The following is a 17,986-nucleotide window of genomic DNA, read 5'->3' on the forward strand; positions in this document are numbered from 1 at the left end:
TATGTATAAATAATATTGTATCAATAAATAATAGAACCTATTAAAATAAATGTGTTCTTAGAAATATTGGTTTAGAGTAATTCCCATTAGTAATTGAATGACGTAAATATAATGTTCTTATCTTATCAAAGCACAAATATCTTTTATATGTTGATCAATAATTAATTAATAAACTTTAAAAGGCACGAAAGGTAAACTGCAGTCGTTAAAGTTAAGTAATAAAAAAACTATTTGATTAAACATAAATATTAATATTAAACGGTATAAAAAAATATTTTTTAATCATATTTTAATTAAATATGATTAAGGCTACAAAAATTATCTGTGTTATCATTAATCTACCAACCTTAATCACTATCTGTGAAATATAATTATTTACTGGAGGTTTGTTAATGTGAAAACATGAAAGTAGTTTACTTCTCAAATTATGGATAAAAGACTTATAGTGAAGCCAGTGTCTATAGGAATCAACATTTACTGTCTTGTAAGATTTATTAATTTTAAATCCATAAATTGCTACTTTTATCATAATTTATTTGTGTATTTACACAATTATTTTGTATACTGTCAGCAATGAAATTCTTTTAGATTGATTCTATTTCTTCGTTAAAGGACATAGAATTTATAACGTTTTAGAGTGTTAACTACGTTTACGCAACAATGTTTTATTTTTATATTAAATATTTTTTATATTGTGTTGAAATTTATTTATGCAAGACTATCTGATTGTCTTATCATTTCAAATTCCATTACAATGGAAATAGCGAGATTACTCTAGCTAGCTATCATGTAATTTTTAGATAAAAAGTGCCATAAAAATAGTTATTATACCTATTAATGTATACAAAAAATAATAATATGTAATATTAATATTTTTATTAAATTTTCACCTATGAATTATAGGTACAAGAGCTGATTTGGACATGTTTTGCATTAGTATGTATTTTATACCGATTTGAGGTATTTAGTGTGGATAATAGAGGTTTTGTAATGAAAGGAGATTTAAAGTGGTCATGGTTATTATTTCTCACCGGTAATTTTCGTCGACTTTAGGAGAGTGACAAAATATTAAAGTTTCATTCGTTTTCAGATGAAAATGATAGATCATATAGAAATATCAACAGCATAGAATTCTTGATTTTTTTAATAATATACCTTTGCTCCAGTTTTGTAATAGTTGGTTTATCATCGTATATAATTCAGAGTAAGGGTTACCATTGAAATAGCAAATCACACAAACATAATACATAAAATTTTACAGCTTTAATTACGTCAAACGATAAATGGGGAAAAGGCATGACATATATGCACGGTTCTACAGGAGCTTTAATGATAGCAACATCTATTGTAGATATTATATTATATTCACTAATCTTAGTCGATAGGACTTACTTAAAAGATTTGGTTGGTAAAGATATCTAGGTAATATGGATTACTAAGTTTTATAATTTTAGCCCAATTTTGATCAAATCGCCACCTCAAGTAATATATTGTCAGCATATTTATTTACTGCCAACATGGTTATAAGAGGATATGCGGTATGGGTTATTAATATAGTTGTGGGAGCACTGCTTATTAGATTTGCTGTGGTGATAAAAAGAAATGTAAGTATTTTACTTTGAGTATACATTGAAATTTAATTTTTATTATATTTATTATGTTCGGTGGCGAAAGATATTTATATAATCACATCTAAAGAAATTAATATTGTCGACTATTAACTGCTTATTCAAATTTACTAAATTTGTATCTAATTTATTTTTCAGGCTAATAAAACTCCTCCAGGGTCTCTTATTTCGGTATATGATTCCAAGAGGTAATGTAAACGTCAAATAAAATAAGCAGATGCTTTCATTTTAACTATAATTATTTGAAATAAGAAATTTTATTTTTCATTTTAGTAAAAACACATTTTTAAATTTTCTCAGTAAATTTTGATAACATTACTATATTATAGAGAAAAACGCTTTTTTCAAATTTATTTTCATTATGTTTACATATTTTTAATATTTGATTTATTATGTTTACATATTTTTAATAATAGATTTAATTTATTTAGCCCACCTGATGGTTGGATGGACGTAGGCAGAGATAATCCAAATTTCATTGATTTAGAAGGCGTACCACATCCATCACAGGAAGATGGAGGACCATCTTCTCTGAGAAATTACTATTTAAATCCAGAAACCGACTTACCCAATAGAATATACGATAATCAAATGTACGATGACGATTATCCTTATATACCAACACCAGATTATACACCTCCAGCTAGTCCACCACCTAATTCAAGGCCTATTTTGAAGACGAATGGTAGATATGCCCCAAGTGATTCGATATTTGATTAAATTTAATTTTTATTTGATGCTTGACAATTAATATTGAAGAACATGATAAAATGGGGCTAGTGTGACATTTATATATTTTTGTATGGTTTTATTTATTTTGTACTAATAAATTATTAACAAATATTTCAAAACTTGTTAATTGTTGAGTTGCAATAAAATTTAAATTTTTAACTTATGTATATGTACATATCTGTATCTTTTTGTGTATGTAAATATAAAAAAATTGTAAAGTCTACGTTATTTAAAGTATATAAAATTCAAATCACAATTACAAGAAACAGGTGGAAAACGTCCAACAAAGAAGAGAAATACATAAAATATTTTACCAAAGTTTCTCCTGAATAAAATACAGCCCTTCAAATATATTTTTTAAAACATGACTTTTGATTAATTTCATTTGATTTAAATACGATCAAATTTGGTTATTTTATGTTAAAATTCATTGTATCAATGTAGTAAACCTTTTCCTTAACGATAGAGTAGTGTAAATTTTGAAGGATTCCCGTATTTCTCTATTTTTAAAACATTTTTTTTTAATTTTCTTTGAACAATTAAAAAAAGAAGTACTCTCGAGTAAGATTGGACCAACTTTTACGAAAAAAACAGTCTCAGAAATTTAAAGAGGAGGGCGGTGTTTCCTTCAAGACAAAAAAATTAAATAAAGGTTTTCCTTATTATTGTTTGATCTACCTGCATACAAATTTTAACCACTTTGAAAATACCTTGGATATAGTACTTAAGAAAATATTCAAAAAAAAAATTAACAAGAGGTCTACATGTATGTGTCTTTATTTTTCATTTTGTTTTAATAATTGTGTATTTTTATAACATATTTTAAACATACAAAGCAGGTCATATTGCAATTGAACAAACAGAGCAGCATAGAAGCATACATTCACTGGTACGGTTTATTAAGCATAACATAGTGTTAGATAATAGATCAACAAAATCAGTCTAATTAAAAACTAATAATTAAAAACAATAATTATAACCATTAAATACAACGTTATCTATGTTCTTACTGTAAAATAAATAATAGATAGGTATCTTTTTATTATTTTCTTATACAAAATATATTTGACGAAATTCAATTGTGTTTACGCTTTCCTCTAACGATTCTTCCTCTCTTGAATGAAATATTACTTTCAACCGGCTTTGTCTCCTCTACATTCACCGTAAACGGCTTGAACTTAGTGTTGAATAAATTGGATTCTGTTGTGTTGATTACAAAAGGCTTGATTATTTCTGTATTTGCTTCAGTGACTTCGTAACTGCGTAAATTTTCAGTGAAGAAAGTCGAATTTATCTTTGTCGGTGGTTTCTTTTTGTCTATAACAGTCTTGCTCTCTTCGAATATGTTTTCGAATTTTGGCACTGCGGTCGACTTTTGATTAAAATAATCAATCGGCGGATAAAATGATGTGTCAAACTTAGACTGATGACTTGGAGTTCTCGCTGTTGTTATATCTATATTAAAAGCAGATTGTGAGAAGTATTTATTGGTGTAGTCTTGTTTGGGACTTCCACTTTCATAACGGTGAGTTACTGATAAAGATGAATCGTCATAAGACAAAAGAGGCTTCCACTCATGTCTGTGATTGTGGTGTTTCCTGTATGGTTCGCTGATTTCCACCGATCTTTCTGAGGACTCATAAGCGGGTTTCGAATATTTATGGTGCCGCTAAAATACATTTTATTAATAAGTTAGTTACATTTGCTTTATTATTTTATGTATTAATAAATGTAATTTAATTTAAATAAATTGATTCTACGTTTACATCATTCAAGTTTGGTGACAATACTGAAAGATCTATATTCAGATGGTTTAATTTTGGAAAATTCAAATAATTTAATTGATAAATATGAATAAAATAATAAGTTTTATAACCAGAAATCATAAATCAATTAATGTACCTTAGGTTTTGAAAACACTTCATAGCTGTTATCTTTACTTGAGTCTTCAAAGCTGTGCTTATGGAAAACATGATGATTATAATGGTGAGTATCGTGCCCTTTATTATGTTGTTTTTTCTTCTTATGTTGCCTGTGTTCGTTATGATGATGGTGATGATGATGCCTCTTCGGACGCTCATCCTCCAATATTATCTTGTGATGCACATGTCTCTTCTGATGTTCACTGTACACAACACCAATAAACCAAAGAAACAACAACGATTGCACTAACAATACGGTGCGGTTCATTCTGCAGCCGGATTGCTTTAGATTTTCTCGAGGTGTGAGCTCGTCCTTTTATAAAAAGGAGAGTTTTTAGGGGGTATCGTGTGGATGGATTTCTGCTCTGGTTGCCTGTCACTTTTAATGCAGCGATCATTCGTGATAGTAAAAGCCAGTAATTACAAAAGTCCGATTCAAGCATGCAGATTTGTTTATCAAAAGTCATTGAGTGCAACATTTTAATATTAATTAGGTTATTTCTGGAGTGAAAACTAATAAATAACATTTGAAGAAAAAAATATCATATAATTTCAATCGCAATGTTGTGGTCTAATAAAATTTAATATACACAATCACGTACAAAAAACATATAAATATTTTTCAAATGTTTATTAATATTTATTTATTTGTTAATCCAAAATCAACCAATGAAAAACGAATAAATTTGATAAGTCACTAATTTAATTAATTTAAATTTATTTATTGTATAAAATTGTACGATTTAATAAACTGATTAAATATTAATGAATTATTTCTAAATAATTTTAATATTTTCATTACACGCATTTGCAATTAAACAAAAACAATAAGAAAGTGTAATTGGAGAAATCAAGTGTCTTTAGGTAATTCGTTTTTGTATTGTTAGAAAATATGCAATATGTTAAATATTTAAGCATTTTAATTATTAGAATTTTTAATATTCTCATTAATACTGAATTTAATCAAATTGTATTAAAAAAATTTTAGTATTAAATATGATATTTTAATTTTTAAACTTTTATAATATTGTCAAGAAAATTTAAATGTGCTTGACTTAATTTATTTTTATATAGGTTCGTGTTTGAAAGTTGTGAATGATTTATAGAAAAATTTCACCAAATTATACATGAATGCCATAATTTATAAAAATGTACTGAATATGCGTGTTTGTTGTTAATCAGTCTTGCAGAGAAAGTAAATTGTAAAAAGTAAGTATGCGATAAAGCAAAAGAAGTGCATGCGAAGAATAATTTGCTTAAAATGCATTTAATGTAATAATCTTCACATGCTTATTGTTCGTGCTGTTACAGAATTACCGCTACGTTCTTTCTTAGTGGAAATAATTATAATAGTTTTTTAAAACTAGTCATTACTTACACTCACATGCGAATTGAGTTTTAATATGGTAATAACAAAAACTGGAGAAAACACTAAATTCTTCCGACTTTTGCTTCACGTTTAAAATCAGGTAAAAAAAAGACAGTTTTATGACAAAATTCTTTATTTTGGTAATGAATAAAATCCTCCAGAGCAAATTAACTGATGTTCTCTAACTTTCCTATCTAAAAACACTTTTAACTCCTGCATACTGCACTCCAAGGTTGGCCCTTGGAACGCGAACATTTTTAACATCTGATGAATCCTTTCGATAGGTAGGGTCTCGAGATTCATTAGCATACCCACAATATAAGACCAAAACGTCTAAAAAAACAGTAACAAATCGATTATGTGCGTAAGATAGCATTTAATTAACCTTACTTGCAATTCCTCTTCCCGTTGATCTTGAGCACTTGCCATGGCGGACTCTGATTCAAAGTCTTCAACAAAGATATCCTCCTGAATATTTTGACTGCTTGTTCCAGCGCCGTCTTGTATCTGGAATGTATCAGTCTGTGTCTCCACTATCACTCCATGGGACTGCCAGAAGCTCATTTTCTTCCTTAGTAAAGTAGCGGGGCATTGCATAACTTTACTCAGTTCCTCCAACTCCCAAATATCTAGAAAACGAATATTAATTTATCAGGCGATATGAATGAATCAGTAAGACATACTTTTATCTTGAAAATGCATTATAATGGTGGCATGTGCTGGTGACACGGAAAGCGTTAAAGTCCTGTCAGGAAGTTCAACCTCCAAGTCAACCATTCCTAGGTGGTGTTTCCAACAGAGCGTCCTACTACCTTTCAGCTTCTCAAAAGCACTAGTGTAAGCTTCCATTTGTTCTTCCAAAGTTTTGTGTACTTTCAACTTTTCTTCTTTAAATGGTGGCCAAAACTGCGACGATACAATCATAGCCGACAACGGTGTCTGACCTTCACTATAATCTGGATCTTGTTTGATGTTTTGGTTGATACGTTTCGAATCAGCTATGTCCTTGAGCATCACTTCGCAATAGTGAAGCTGTGAATCGCCGAAGCGCAGTTTCAGTAGCTCCAAGTAACGAATTTCTTTCTCCGTATCGCACGAATGCTGTGACAACAGCCTGTCGGCCAGGAGTGTTCTATATTCGTTCACGAACAATTCGGTGCTTCCGTAAACGTTCACCAGCATCGAAATTATGTCGGAAGTGCGGCGCACGTTTGATGATTTTGCTGTAAATAATTGATTAATTGAAATTAAGGAGAATTATCAGAGTTAACGTACATGGGACTGCATCAATTGGATCAGGCATCCATGTCTCCCAGTTTTCGCCGCCTTCATCACTCACCGGAGCATTTTCATCCACGACAACGGCTTCACCTCTTACAAGTTCTTCCGCTAGATCATTTGGACCTTCTTCAGTTAAACTTGTCACAACACACCTATAATTTACTAATTGAATTTAAGCCATTTTAAAACAAAGTTATGATTTTTACCGCACTGTATCTTCTCTACTACGTAAATACTGGTGTACTGGTTGTGTTACTGTTTGTAAAAGTAGTCCAGTGGGGTCCAGGACTTTAAGGGAACGAATTGCTGATACATAAGCGGTGAGGACATCAGGTGTACTAACCCCAGGATGTAGCAATCTCGTCTCCATTGCTTTTTGCAATCTTTTTATCAAATAAGGTTTTAAATCTGTTCTGGGCAGGCATATTTTTAGGTCTTCCAAAGCAGGTAGAGACTCAGGATATTCTTATTGGGAAGATATTTTATTAAATATATTAGTTACATTTAATTTAACTTACCAATAATTATATCAAATAACTGATCAATTCTAATTTTGGTATATGTATTGTAAAGATAATTTGTTAATTTAACCTTGAACACTTCTAGGGACTTCTCTAAGGGAGTACTTGTTTCATATCGGTATATAGATTGCAACCATGAAATTACCACATTTTGAAGCCACTAAAAACAAGTTATTTTACTTTTTTTAGACTAACTAAGGAAAAACGTACTCTCTCTAGTGACTCTATAAAAGATGCATCATAATTATCTTTGCAGGTTTTTTGAATATCTGTATATATGTATTCATAAATTAAATTTGTAATTATTTGCCCACATAAAGGTTCTAAAAGGCCCAATTCACCTAGTTTTCTAAAATTTTCAACACAATTAATGATAATTTAAAAAATAAATTAAATGCTAACCTGTTTGTTTCTTGAAATATATCCCTGCATTTACATTCTGTGTAAGTACCAGTGCAATTTATACAATCTGTTCCTATTTCATCAATGTCTTCCAATTTTAAAGCATGTTCATAAAATATCAACAATCTCGAATGATATTTTAGATTTAAATGCAAAAGTAAGGTTCCTTTGCAAAGTAGCTGCAACATGTCTCGCGAGTTTTCCTCATTCCATATCTTACCAGAGACATTTGTGCCCACTTTAAATAAGTCCAACTTTTTCATAACTCTTTCTAAGCGTTTGTATGAATCGTACAATTCATTGATGGCAGTGTAAACCTGCCTGAATATCTCATCAGTCCTCCTAGTTAGTATAAACCAAAATTGTGGAGCTACGTCCGATCTAAACCGTTCTCGAATTTTATTAAATATATGATCGTGGATTTTCTTGCCTAAACCCATTTTATTTGCAATTTCTATTAATTGATTTAATTCTCTTTTCGTGCCTTTTCCTTCTATTTCATGGGTCTCTATTTCTTTATTTAAAACTGGAAAAACCTTTTCTGCTAAAGCCCATGCCGCGGCGTAATCCATATTTTCGTTTTACTTTTTTAAAAATCAATCGGATATTTTCAATCGGATTTTCAGGTTATGTTTTTTGTTATTGTATATACTAATATTACAGATTTCTTTAATATTATAGGTTCTTACATTATAAAATACTTTTTGGTTTATTATAAATTTTAATCATTTCGTTAATATAGGGCTGCTCAAGTGATATTAGGTTTGAATTCTTATTGTGATTTATTGTTTCGATATAGATACTTCCTTTGAGCGTTAATTCATTATATTCTACCTCCATATACTAGATGGCGCAACAGCAAATTAAGTGACAATTATATTTAAAAAAAGTTATTTTAAATACATAAATTTAAAAAAATACTTTAAAAATTAAACTGTCAAATTATAAAAAAACTAACTTAAAAAAATAAAAAATAATATTAATAAATTTAGTGATTTAAATAATAAGCTAAAAAATTAAAAATTTTTAATTTATAAAATTAAGTTTAAAAAATTAACAATTAATTCCAATAAGAAAATAAGAAAATTATTATTTTTTTTTTAAATTAATGAAATTTAAAAAATTAATCTTTTACCAACTGAAAATATTTTTTCACACCATTTACTGTTGTTATTGCAATTAATTGATTAATTTTTCAGAATTGCTCGACCAAAAACACATGTTTTTTTACTGTATTAAAATATAAAATTAATATATTCTTAAGAATGTAAATAAAAAATCAACATTTTTACAAATATCGTTTATTTATACAACATACAACAATTATTGTCAAAAGTACAGGAGAAAAGAGATGTCGATGTAGAAAAATGACTTTAAAAGATGCCGAAGACTTTTGCCTAAACTATGATTTCTACAGAAATAAAATATAATTAAACACTTACATTTATATAAACCAATAAGCAAAACTAAATCCGGTAAAAAGGTTATTTATGTATATCAAGTATGTAGCGAATAGAAAATATTTTTCTACTTTACATTAAGTTATTGTTTATTCTTTTTTGGTCATGAGTTACTATCAGTATGTAGGTATAATATCTATAGATTATAGAGAGCACGTATATAAATATTTGTAGAATGGAAGGATTTAATTTTGACATGAAGTTTTAGTCACTATTCACTATTTTATAGGCCTTAAAATTAATTTCTAATTTAAATATATAACAAATCTATAAATATAGTTAGTTTTACTTTAAAACATATAATTCATAAGTCATTTGTGTGGAAGCATTTAAGGTGGCAAAGATTGGATGATCTTAAAACCAAACTTTACCAAAATATAAATTAGTTTACGATATGGTTTTAAGATCATGTATACAAAAGGATGGGAATGTTGTGGTTTGAAAAACAAAAGTTGCATAGTAATTAATTCAATTATTTGGGTTGTACTGTTTTGATATGTTTCATGATATTGCCCTTCTTTTTTGAGGATGAATCCACATAAACAACGAATAATTTCTAAAAATATATGTTTTTTTTCTTTGTTTTTTATTTATTAAAAATCAGTCATTATAAACAAATACTTTCAAATTGTTAAATGTAAAAAGAATATTTTTCAACAATGAACAGGTCGAAAGTTACGTCACAGGCGGCAACAAAATAGAGAAAAATCCATTCGCCTCCAACCTATACGAATCTCTTTACGATTATCTAGAACCTAATATAAAATACATAATATAGTATAATTATACATATAAAAAAAATCTAGTTTCGCTATAGGATATGCAGATTTTCACAGTTCTTGAACTTCGAATCCTCTTTCCCGAAGAGCCACGTGAACATTTGTCTGGCCTTCATGCTGGCCTTCACCATACCCCTACTTTTGTACCACTGTTGCTGATGATCACGATCCTCGAAATTTAACACTTTCAGTCGGATCTGAGTCAAAATTCCCACTAGCAATTCGTCGACGTTGTGGTTGATGCCCACCGAGATTTCAATGAACTTCGCTCGGAAGGTGCAGGCCAAACATTTTCCATCTGTAACAGAAGACAATTGTTTTTATGCAACAGTTTAAAGAAAATAAAGTGACAAATTGAGTTTCTTATTAGTTTCAATAAAAAAACTCTTTACAACCGAGGCCATTTAACATACGAATAAGAGAAGAGGAAAATGCATCAAATATAACGACACAGTAAGTGACAGGAATGGGAATAAAAACTTTTATGGACACATTCCACAAATCCTATCCGCCAGTGGTGGCATAAACCAACGAAATTTACGTGGATTTGAAGTTGGATCTAATTATGAATTCAAATTTCGGTCTTTTAGGCATAAAACGGCCTATATTTCTTACGAGACCGTTATAAAATAAAACAAAGAGTCTTAAAAAGGCGCGTATGGTTATAAAGACCACTGCGTATTTCAGGAGCTTTTGTAAATGTCCACAATAAAAATGATCCTCACTTTAGATATATTCAGGCGGAGGCTGGTTTTATTGCATCGTAAATTCGCTAATTTTTATAAAATGTATTGAAATTTTGTGAAAAAATCTGGAAGAAAAATAATAGTAGAAGCGAATTTGTTAATATTGCCTTTGTAATCTGGATCCACATATTGATAAGTAAGCGATTTTATAAAAGATATATGTATACTCGTAACGTCAAAGAAATTTTAAGGGACGACACAAGCGGTAGGAAATAATTTTGGCGGAGGATAAAAGAAAGTCTTTTTGTTCCACAGTTTTAATGGAATCTAACAATTAATGGCCAAATACTTAGTCGTAATGACGGTGGGAGCTGTCTACTGAGGAAAGTCACTACGCTGGAATTGGAGTAAGATTTTTTATTAAGGCCCCACTAGTAATTGTACATTTGTAAAATACAATTTAAATTGAAAATTTAATTGTAATTACTAATTACATTACACTTACCAATTTTAATATACTTCATTTTTATTTGTTTAAATGAAACAAGTGCCATTTTATCGATGCAATTGGTCTTTCTGGTACCACTTTAATTTGTGGGAAGTAAACAGTTTATATTTAGACTCTAACTTCTAATTTTTTTTTCAGATATTCTGAATCAAACAAGTTAAATTTAAATATGATGTTTAAAAATACATGTAATATTTAGATTTGTTTACAAATAATATCACATGCAGTTTATTTGAACTAAAATTATGCCAAAATGTAAATATGTGTATACATAAAGAATTTAAAATGCAAGGTCGTTTAATATTATATAATAAACCTATGTTTAAAAGTATTAAACCTATTGTTTTATTTACTTTTATGAAATTAGGCACAAAAAGATAAAGAAAAAAAACTTTAAACGATTTTAAAGAAATCAACAAAAGAAAATTTAGTTTATAACTAATTACGTTAGTGTTTGTAGGAGTATTTGCCGAAATTTATTCTGACAATTATGCCTAGACTAAATTAATTTTAGATGAGAGAAAGGAGTGGTAGACCAAGGAATTATACCGCAAATGAAGACCGGTATTTACCATTGAGAGTCAGCAGGAACCCTACAATGTCCTCCTCGCAACTTTCTGGTCAGCTAGAAAACGCTACAACAATTTGTATCGCTCCAGTTACAGAATGGAGGCATTTAGTAGATGAATGTATTTATAGACAAAATGTATTTTGGTAAATCATATTCAGAAAATAATATGTAGTTTGGAAGTTTCAAAAAGATAACGATCCAAAATACACTCAGACTTATAAAAAATGGTTTTTGGATCAGATGGATGTTCTCCCATGGCTTTCTCTGACATAAAAAACATTATCAACAAAAAGCATTCGTAGCTAGTTATACAAGAAGAATGGGCATATTCCTGTGAAAGTGTGTCTCTTCCTGTGTCTCTTGTTGATACAATGGATACGTGATGTTAAGAATTTATTGAAAAAAATGGTTATGGTACCAAATATTAAATAATTAAACTATTTCCACATTTACTTCGTATATATGATGTCATTATAAATTTAAGTCCATGGCCATTTTTTATTTAAATGTACTTTAATATAAATTTTGACTTTCGAATCATCAACCCCGCTCTAATATTCTTCCGGAGTTTCGCTCACATGGATCAATATACTCGAAAAAGAGTTGATTAACCTTATGGAAGATGTATATATCACTCATCAATGTCCATGGAGGGCATATAATGTATTAAATTTTAAGTACATATGTATAAATTTGATCAAAAATAAAAACTGATTTTATTAAGTCTAGTACATCTTACTAAATAAATTTAATTATTAAATTTTTCGTAAGAATTAACTGTTAATTAAAAAATGCTAAAAACTAAAATAACAAAAAGTCAATGATGTTGATGTTGTTATTTGTTGAGTTTGACATCAATTTATGCTTGAATATCAAAAGAACTGAATAATAAATAAGAAGCATTTATTTCTCCTATACTTTTCATTCTTTACTTTATTCGATATGTTTATCCTATTTGCTTGTTGATACATTAAGACATAATTTATTTATATTAATACAATACGTTCATTCTTATAAACTTTTAGATTACAGTGGCAAAATAACAATCTCAGATATTTAAGCAGATATTTTCTCATTCAAATACAGGATTATTATCCCTTCTTAGTTAATTGAGCTACAATTTCCAGCTTCATAATTATTAAATAATTAAAATTTAATTACTCATTTTTGTCCAAGAACCATTATCAAGCGGATTTCTTTCGTCCAAAATTACTAATTAAAAGGAACACTAGAACTTGATTGCATTAGAAGAATCGCATTAATCCTTCCTTGAGCAATTCTCTGCAGAAAAAAATGAAAAGCAATTTGTTACCACTTGTCGAATAAAACGGCATTCATCTAGGCCATGCGAGTGAAGTACCCTTAGAAATTTTACGCCCTCAGTCGCAAAATCGATTTCCTTATATTCGCATTTACCTTTATTCCAGGACACTTTTCATTTGTGGTTCTTTCAAGTCAGCAAATTGAATTTCAATTGATAAATTATTTATTATTGGTTTAACGTATAAAATTTTATTACTGAGCTGGTCTATTAGAATTTTTGGAGTTTTAGTGCTGCACACAAAGTAAATATTACGCTTAAGACTGTTCCGATATCTTAAACTGCTTCAACAAACGTTCCTACCTCCATTCGGATATCTTTGATTTCTTTCATTCGAACTTTAATCACTTAAAGCGTTCTGTAACGCAGACAATTTGAAATACGTGATTATTTAATGACGCCTTTGATGGAAAATCTGGAACATGCGACTTCTTAAGCGAGATAAATTGGGTGTATTTACCTTGGGTGGAAACTGCTCGGCTTCGGGCAAGATCAATTTTATTGCCAACCAGGATCGCTGGTCTGGACCGGAGGAGATCGGCGTCCTGCAGTCTGGTCAGTTCAGCTTCGGCTTTCAGGAAACTGGCCTTGTCCACCACTGAATACAGGACAACGAAGGCGTCCGGGGGATGAGTTTTATCGATTTCCTAAAAAGATGATTTAATTATTAGCTAAATTTTATAGTAAAACTTAATTGATTTATTTTAATGAAGAATTTCAGATTATTATTAGCAAATAAAATTATGGTATATAAGATAATAATATTAAAATATGGGCTTGTAATTTTATACTTAAGTTTATATCTCCAGAAATTTAACAAAATGGGAAATTGTATCAAACTTTGTTTATTTGACAGTCAGTAAGTTCTTATCGGACAGGGAACTAACTTTCTCAAACGTAAGTACAAAGTTAGATGACAGAAATTTAAGTAATATCAATTCTGAAGGGCTGTTGATAAGTGAACAGTCTTATTTAACATACAAGGGGTGTCATCTTTAAAACCAAATTTTCTTCGACCAAGTCATTTTACCATATTTAAAAGTAGAAAATAATCTCTATGCTTTAAATTTGGCAACTACTATGAATAAGAAAGCATTGCAAGCATTCTTTTTTTAAGTTGACACATGTATACCTTTATTGTCAATTGTGAGAAATCATGAACCCATCTTATGAAGAGCTTTTTTATATTCAAGTGACTTAAAATATTTTGTCTCCGTTCAATTTAGATTTAGATTTAGATCTCTACAGTCTCAACAATTTCATTTACTTCAGTTTATCATGATATCAGGGATTTTTTAAATGGTAACATTATTTGAATAACCTGGATAATTAAAAATTATTGTACAGTCAAGTTTGAATCTGGCTTTTCCATATTTTATGGTTGAAAAAAATAGTGCATCATTATGTCTAATTCGAGTATGAATAAAAATAATTTTTTGTCAGCTTCAAGGCTTTCAAATAAGTGCAAATGAAACGTATAAAATATTTTTATATGCGGCCATAGTTCTTAGTTTTGGAATTTATAACGAACAATAAATTATAATGGAGAAGTTTAATTCAACTCAATAACAAAGATTAAAGTTGCCTTCTTTTACCAGACATTAAGTATGCAACAGTGTGTAACCTGTTAGAAAAACTAAAAATAGACATTTAATTATCTTGATTGAAATGGACATTTTTTGGAAATTATAAAATGCCAATATTTATAATTTAATTATTATAAAATAATAAATATTAGAGTCGAAGTAAAAGTTCCAAAAATCTAATTAATTAATAATAATTTTAAAAAATATCAACTATGAAGAAATCGAAAAAGACAATTTTTGTTAATTTATCTTGATAAGAACATCTTTTAATGTAAAATACAGATTATTAATATTAATAAATAATAAGATTTCATTTTATAATCACTATTTGGACTCATAATGATTATGAGCATAATTTATTATTATAATAAAATTACATTTTTAATTCTCTTTGTTATTAAACAAGGTATATTTTAGATTTCGCCATTAAATTTTATGTATAAACTCTTTATGTAGTTTTTACAATAAACCAGATAAAATTATAAAAAGATCATTTTCAGTTTTTCACTTATAACGGAGATCATATCACTTTGGGATAATTTAATTTTTAACAGTTAAAAAAAAGATATAGTAAAGTGCCCTTATTATAATAGACACTCTATATAATATTTTTTTTAAATTATTAAATATTAAATTAAAAATATATATTGTATTGTCTTGATTAAGATGAACATTTTTTGAAAAAGTTAATAAAAGAAATTTAATAAATGAATACATTTTTGCAAATTATCTAAAATGAAATTATTATAAAGTTTACGCTACATGTGCATAATATTATAATGTTATTAGAGGTGATATAATAGATTCAACAATCTATAATTAAAAATTATAAAGAACACTCTTGAGAACTCGATAAGAACGTCCTGTATATTACACACAGTAATTCATTTTTTGCTTTAAAAAATAATGGAATTAAATTCTTTCATTATTGTTTTCACCAAGAGTAATTATTATTATAATTATAATAACATTTTTAATTTTCTTTGTTATTAAACAAGGTGCGGTACTTTTATGGGATAATTAGATTATTTGAAATTACGTTCATTATCGTGCCACATTATTGAATAAAACGAAGATAAAAGTTTATTGAATATTAAATTTAATTTGCCTGTCAGTTTATCAGCATATAAAAAAATAATTAAATTTATATGGCGCTTTCAATAAAACGCATTTTACGCTACTTTCCCTAAACATCAAGTCTCTTACTTTACATTCTACGTAATTGCAATCCGGAAAAACATCATTCACGTAGGGATATTGTTAGTTCGTCCTTTTACTTGTTGATTCCCACTCAAGGATCCAGACAAGCCAATTACAAGTTACTCCTGGGAATCGATGAATTCGCTCGAATTCGGAAAAAAAATCAGGGAATGTCATTGTGTTGGAGAATCCTTGTTTAGTTAGACGTTCGGGTTTAATCATATATGTTAAAAAGTCAAGTTGAAACTCAAAATATGGAATATGTTATCACATAACGTTAATATATTTTATAACCAGCAGTGTCATTAACATTATTAGAGCCGTAAAAGTTGTGCAGCATCTTTCTAATTGTTTGTTTTGACAGCACCACCACCGAGTGAATTCAAGCCCCTAAATTGAACGTGGAAACACCGAAATTAATAGGCAACGTCCACATTAGCTCGTCTAATTAGTCAGCAAACATTCAGCCACTTTGGATAAAATTCGTATATGTAGAACCCGTACCTAATGAATATTATGCGGACGTGCGTTGGCCGTTTACAAATTGTTTAATGTCCATCACGTACGAGTCGTTACTCATCTCGAACGAGTTTATTCAATTTAAGCGTCGCATTGTCTTGAAATGAATTGGTTTTAGAATGGGTGCAAAGCTGTGCAGATGGCTCGGTCGTAACTATTTAACGAGGTGTTGGATAGTGGATTTAGATAGATATCTAAAATAAAAAATGAATGAATAATTTATTTACAATTTCGATTTTTTAATATATTAAATATTTTTACTTTGAATGAAATGTTACATTAAATTATTTTTTATTTAAAATTAACAAAGATATAAAAATGTTTCAAAAATTAAATTTTATCAAATCTATTTCTGTTTTAAACCAATTGATAATTTATAATAATATTTATAAATTAATAAAATTGGAATAAAATTATTTTATTTAGTTAATTTGTTGTCACATACTATTGTGGTCATTGTCATAGTAAGTTTTCAATATGTTAAATATTTTACCCATAACTCTTTTATTTGATGTGAATTGTTAATAATAGTAATAGTAAATATTGTTATTTTATTCAGTATTATAAAAACAACTTTAATCTTATTCAATAAAATGTTAAATATATTCTAAATTGAGCTAGAAATATAGTAAATTTAATTTTAATTATTAAATCTGTGTTATTTAACATTGTAAAACTTTGTGTAATATCATCTTTGTTTGTATAGACTCGACTATTTTCCGAATATAAGACGAGTTCATTTAAATTTGTAAAATGTTTATGTCAAATTTTATTATAAACGTTATCCCTCATGTTTTATATAGGATTTCTATCAGGAGATTGGGACAGGCAGGACAAAACCTTTTCAGCACAATTTTGGATTCGTGTTGGATCATTTATTTCATGAATATGTTTTTTAATAGAATCATTTCTTCAATATATGGAAGTATATTGAAAATTAAAAGAGTCTAAGAGGGTCAGAAAGAATGAAGCATCCAAATAAGATGTTTAACATAAGCAGAACCATCATTTTTTTTATATTTTTAAGTATTTATTTAAAAACATTTTATGCTGTGGTAGGCAACATTTGTTATAACATATAATGAAAATATATTTCTTTCTAACTATGTAAAAAATTTAGTCTTGAACTTTTATGTTTTCCTTTGCATCATCTTCTACAAGAATCTCCTTTTTATTTCATCTTGATCATCATTTTGACAACCTAGGTTATCTGGAATCAAATGACTGAACAGAAAATATGTTTTACTTGTCTTATTTCAACATGTATAACGAAATTATATATTATGGTATGAACACTTCTTAGAAAGAATGAGTATTAATTGAAAAAATTATGAGTCGTATATACCCATTGCAATGTAATGTGTTCATCTTTTTAAAGTAATTGGAACAGCAGGATTTACCTAAAAACTTATTAACGATTCCCCGGAATACTTCTGAATGAATTGTGTTTATTAAATACATTCTAGTTATGCAACGTGATAAAACTCATCTGAAATATTCA

General features: G+C 28.5%; 4 protein-coding genes across 4 annotated transcripts in view; 1 reads left to right on the forward strand and 3 right to left on the reverse strand.

Moving 5' to 3' along the window:
- Positions 1-369: 369 nt before the first annotated feature.
- Positions 370-2,728, forward strand: LOC109594601 (uncharacterized). The gene is made up of 7 exons (XM_020009820.2): positions 370-484; positions 904-1,033; positions 1,091-1,204; positions 1,262-1,404; positions 1,455-1,604; positions 1,767-1,816; positions 2,060-2,728. Exons 1-7 carry the CDS (start codon positions 428-430, stop codon positions 2,346-2,348), a joined length of 933 nt encoding a protein of 310 aa, XP_019865379.1. The 5' UTR covers positions 370-427; the 3' UTR covers positions 2,349-2,728.
- A 65-nt stretch (positions 2,729-2,793) lies between these two features.
- LOC109603612 (uncharacterized) lies at positions 2,794-4,665 on the reverse strand. The gene is made up of 2 exons (XM_020020101.2): positions 4,263-4,665; positions 2,794-4,029 (listed from the first exon to the last, which is right to left on the reverse strand). Exons 1-2 carry the CDS (start codon positions 4,548-4,550, stop codon positions 3,436-3,438), a joined length of 882 nt encoding a protein of 293 aa, XP_019875660.1. The 5' UTR covers positions 4,551-4,665; the 3' UTR covers positions 2,794-3,435.
- Positions 4,666-5,766: 1,101 nt separating this feature from the next.
- On the reverse strand, positions 5,767-8,474 carry LOC109603614 (anaphase-promoting complex subunit 2). Its single transcript, XM_020020105.2, has 8 exons — positions 7,856-8,474; positions 7,664-7,802; positions 7,451-7,613; positions 7,139-7,397; positions 6,927-7,084; positions 6,335-6,874; positions 6,042-6,280; positions 5,767-5,984 (listed from the first exon to the last, which is right to left on the reverse strand). Exons 1-8 carry the CDS (start codon positions 8,425-8,427, stop codon positions 5,784-5,786), a joined length of 2,271 nt encoding a protein of 756 aa, XP_019875664.2. The 5' UTR covers positions 8,428-8,474; the 3' UTR covers positions 5,767-5,783.
- Positions 8,475-9,146: 672 nt separating this feature from the next.
- LOC109603611 (GTP-binding protein REM 1) overlaps positions 9,147-17,986 on the reverse strand; it is an 87,157-nt gene continuing 78,317 nt past the window's right edge. The window contains exons 4-5 of the mRNA XM_049962621.1: positions 13,641-13,827; positions 9,147-10,392 (exon numbers count right to left, since the gene is read on the reverse strand). Coding sequence (XP_049818578.1) covers positions 10,127-10,392; positions 13,641-13,827 — 453 coding nt within the window. The 3' untranslated portion in view covers positions 9,147-10,126. The remainder of the gene's footprint in view (positions 10,393-13,640; positions 13,828-17,986) is intronic.

The sequence above is a fragment of the Aethina tumida genome, chromosome 2, assembly GCF_024364675.1.
Source record: "Aethina tumida isolate Nest 87 chromosome 2, icAetTumi1.1, whole genome shotgun sequence".
NCBI lineage: Eukaryota > Metazoa > Arthropoda > Insecta > Coleoptera > Nitidulidae > Aethina > Aethina tumida.

Coding starts and splice junctions, on each gene's coding strand:
- LOC109603612 (XM_020020101.2), bottom strand. CDS start 4,550: ATGAACCGCACCGTATTGTTAGTGCAATCGTTGTTGTTTCTTTGGTTT. Junction 4,030..4,262: donor AAGTGTTTTCAAAACCTAAG/GTACATTAATTG, acceptor AATGTATTTTAG/CGGCACCATAAATATTCGAA.
- LOC109603614 (XM_020020105.2), bottom strand. CDS start 8,427: ATGGATTACGCCGCGGCATGGGCTTTAGCAGAAAAGGTTTTTCCAGTT. Junction 7,614..7,663: donor TTATAGAGTCACTAGAGAGA/GTACGTTTTTCC, acceptor ACTTGTTTTTAG/TGGCTTCAAAATGTGGTAAT. Junction 6,281..6,334: donor AATGCATTTTCAAGATAAAA/GTATGTCTTACT, acceptor TTCGTTTTCTAG/ATATTTGGGAGTTGGAGGAA.
- LOC109594601 (XM_020009820.2), top strand. CDS start 428: ATGGATAAAAGACTTATAGTGAAGCCAGTGTCTATAGGAATCAACATT. Junction 1,605..1,766: donor CTGTGGTGATAAAAAGAAAT/GTAAGTATTTTA, acceptor TTTATTTTTCAG/GCTAATAAAACTCCTCCAGG. Junction 1,817..2,059: donor TCGGTATATGATTCCAAGAG/GTAATGTAAACG, acceptor TAATTTATTTAG/CCCACCTGATGGTTGGATGG.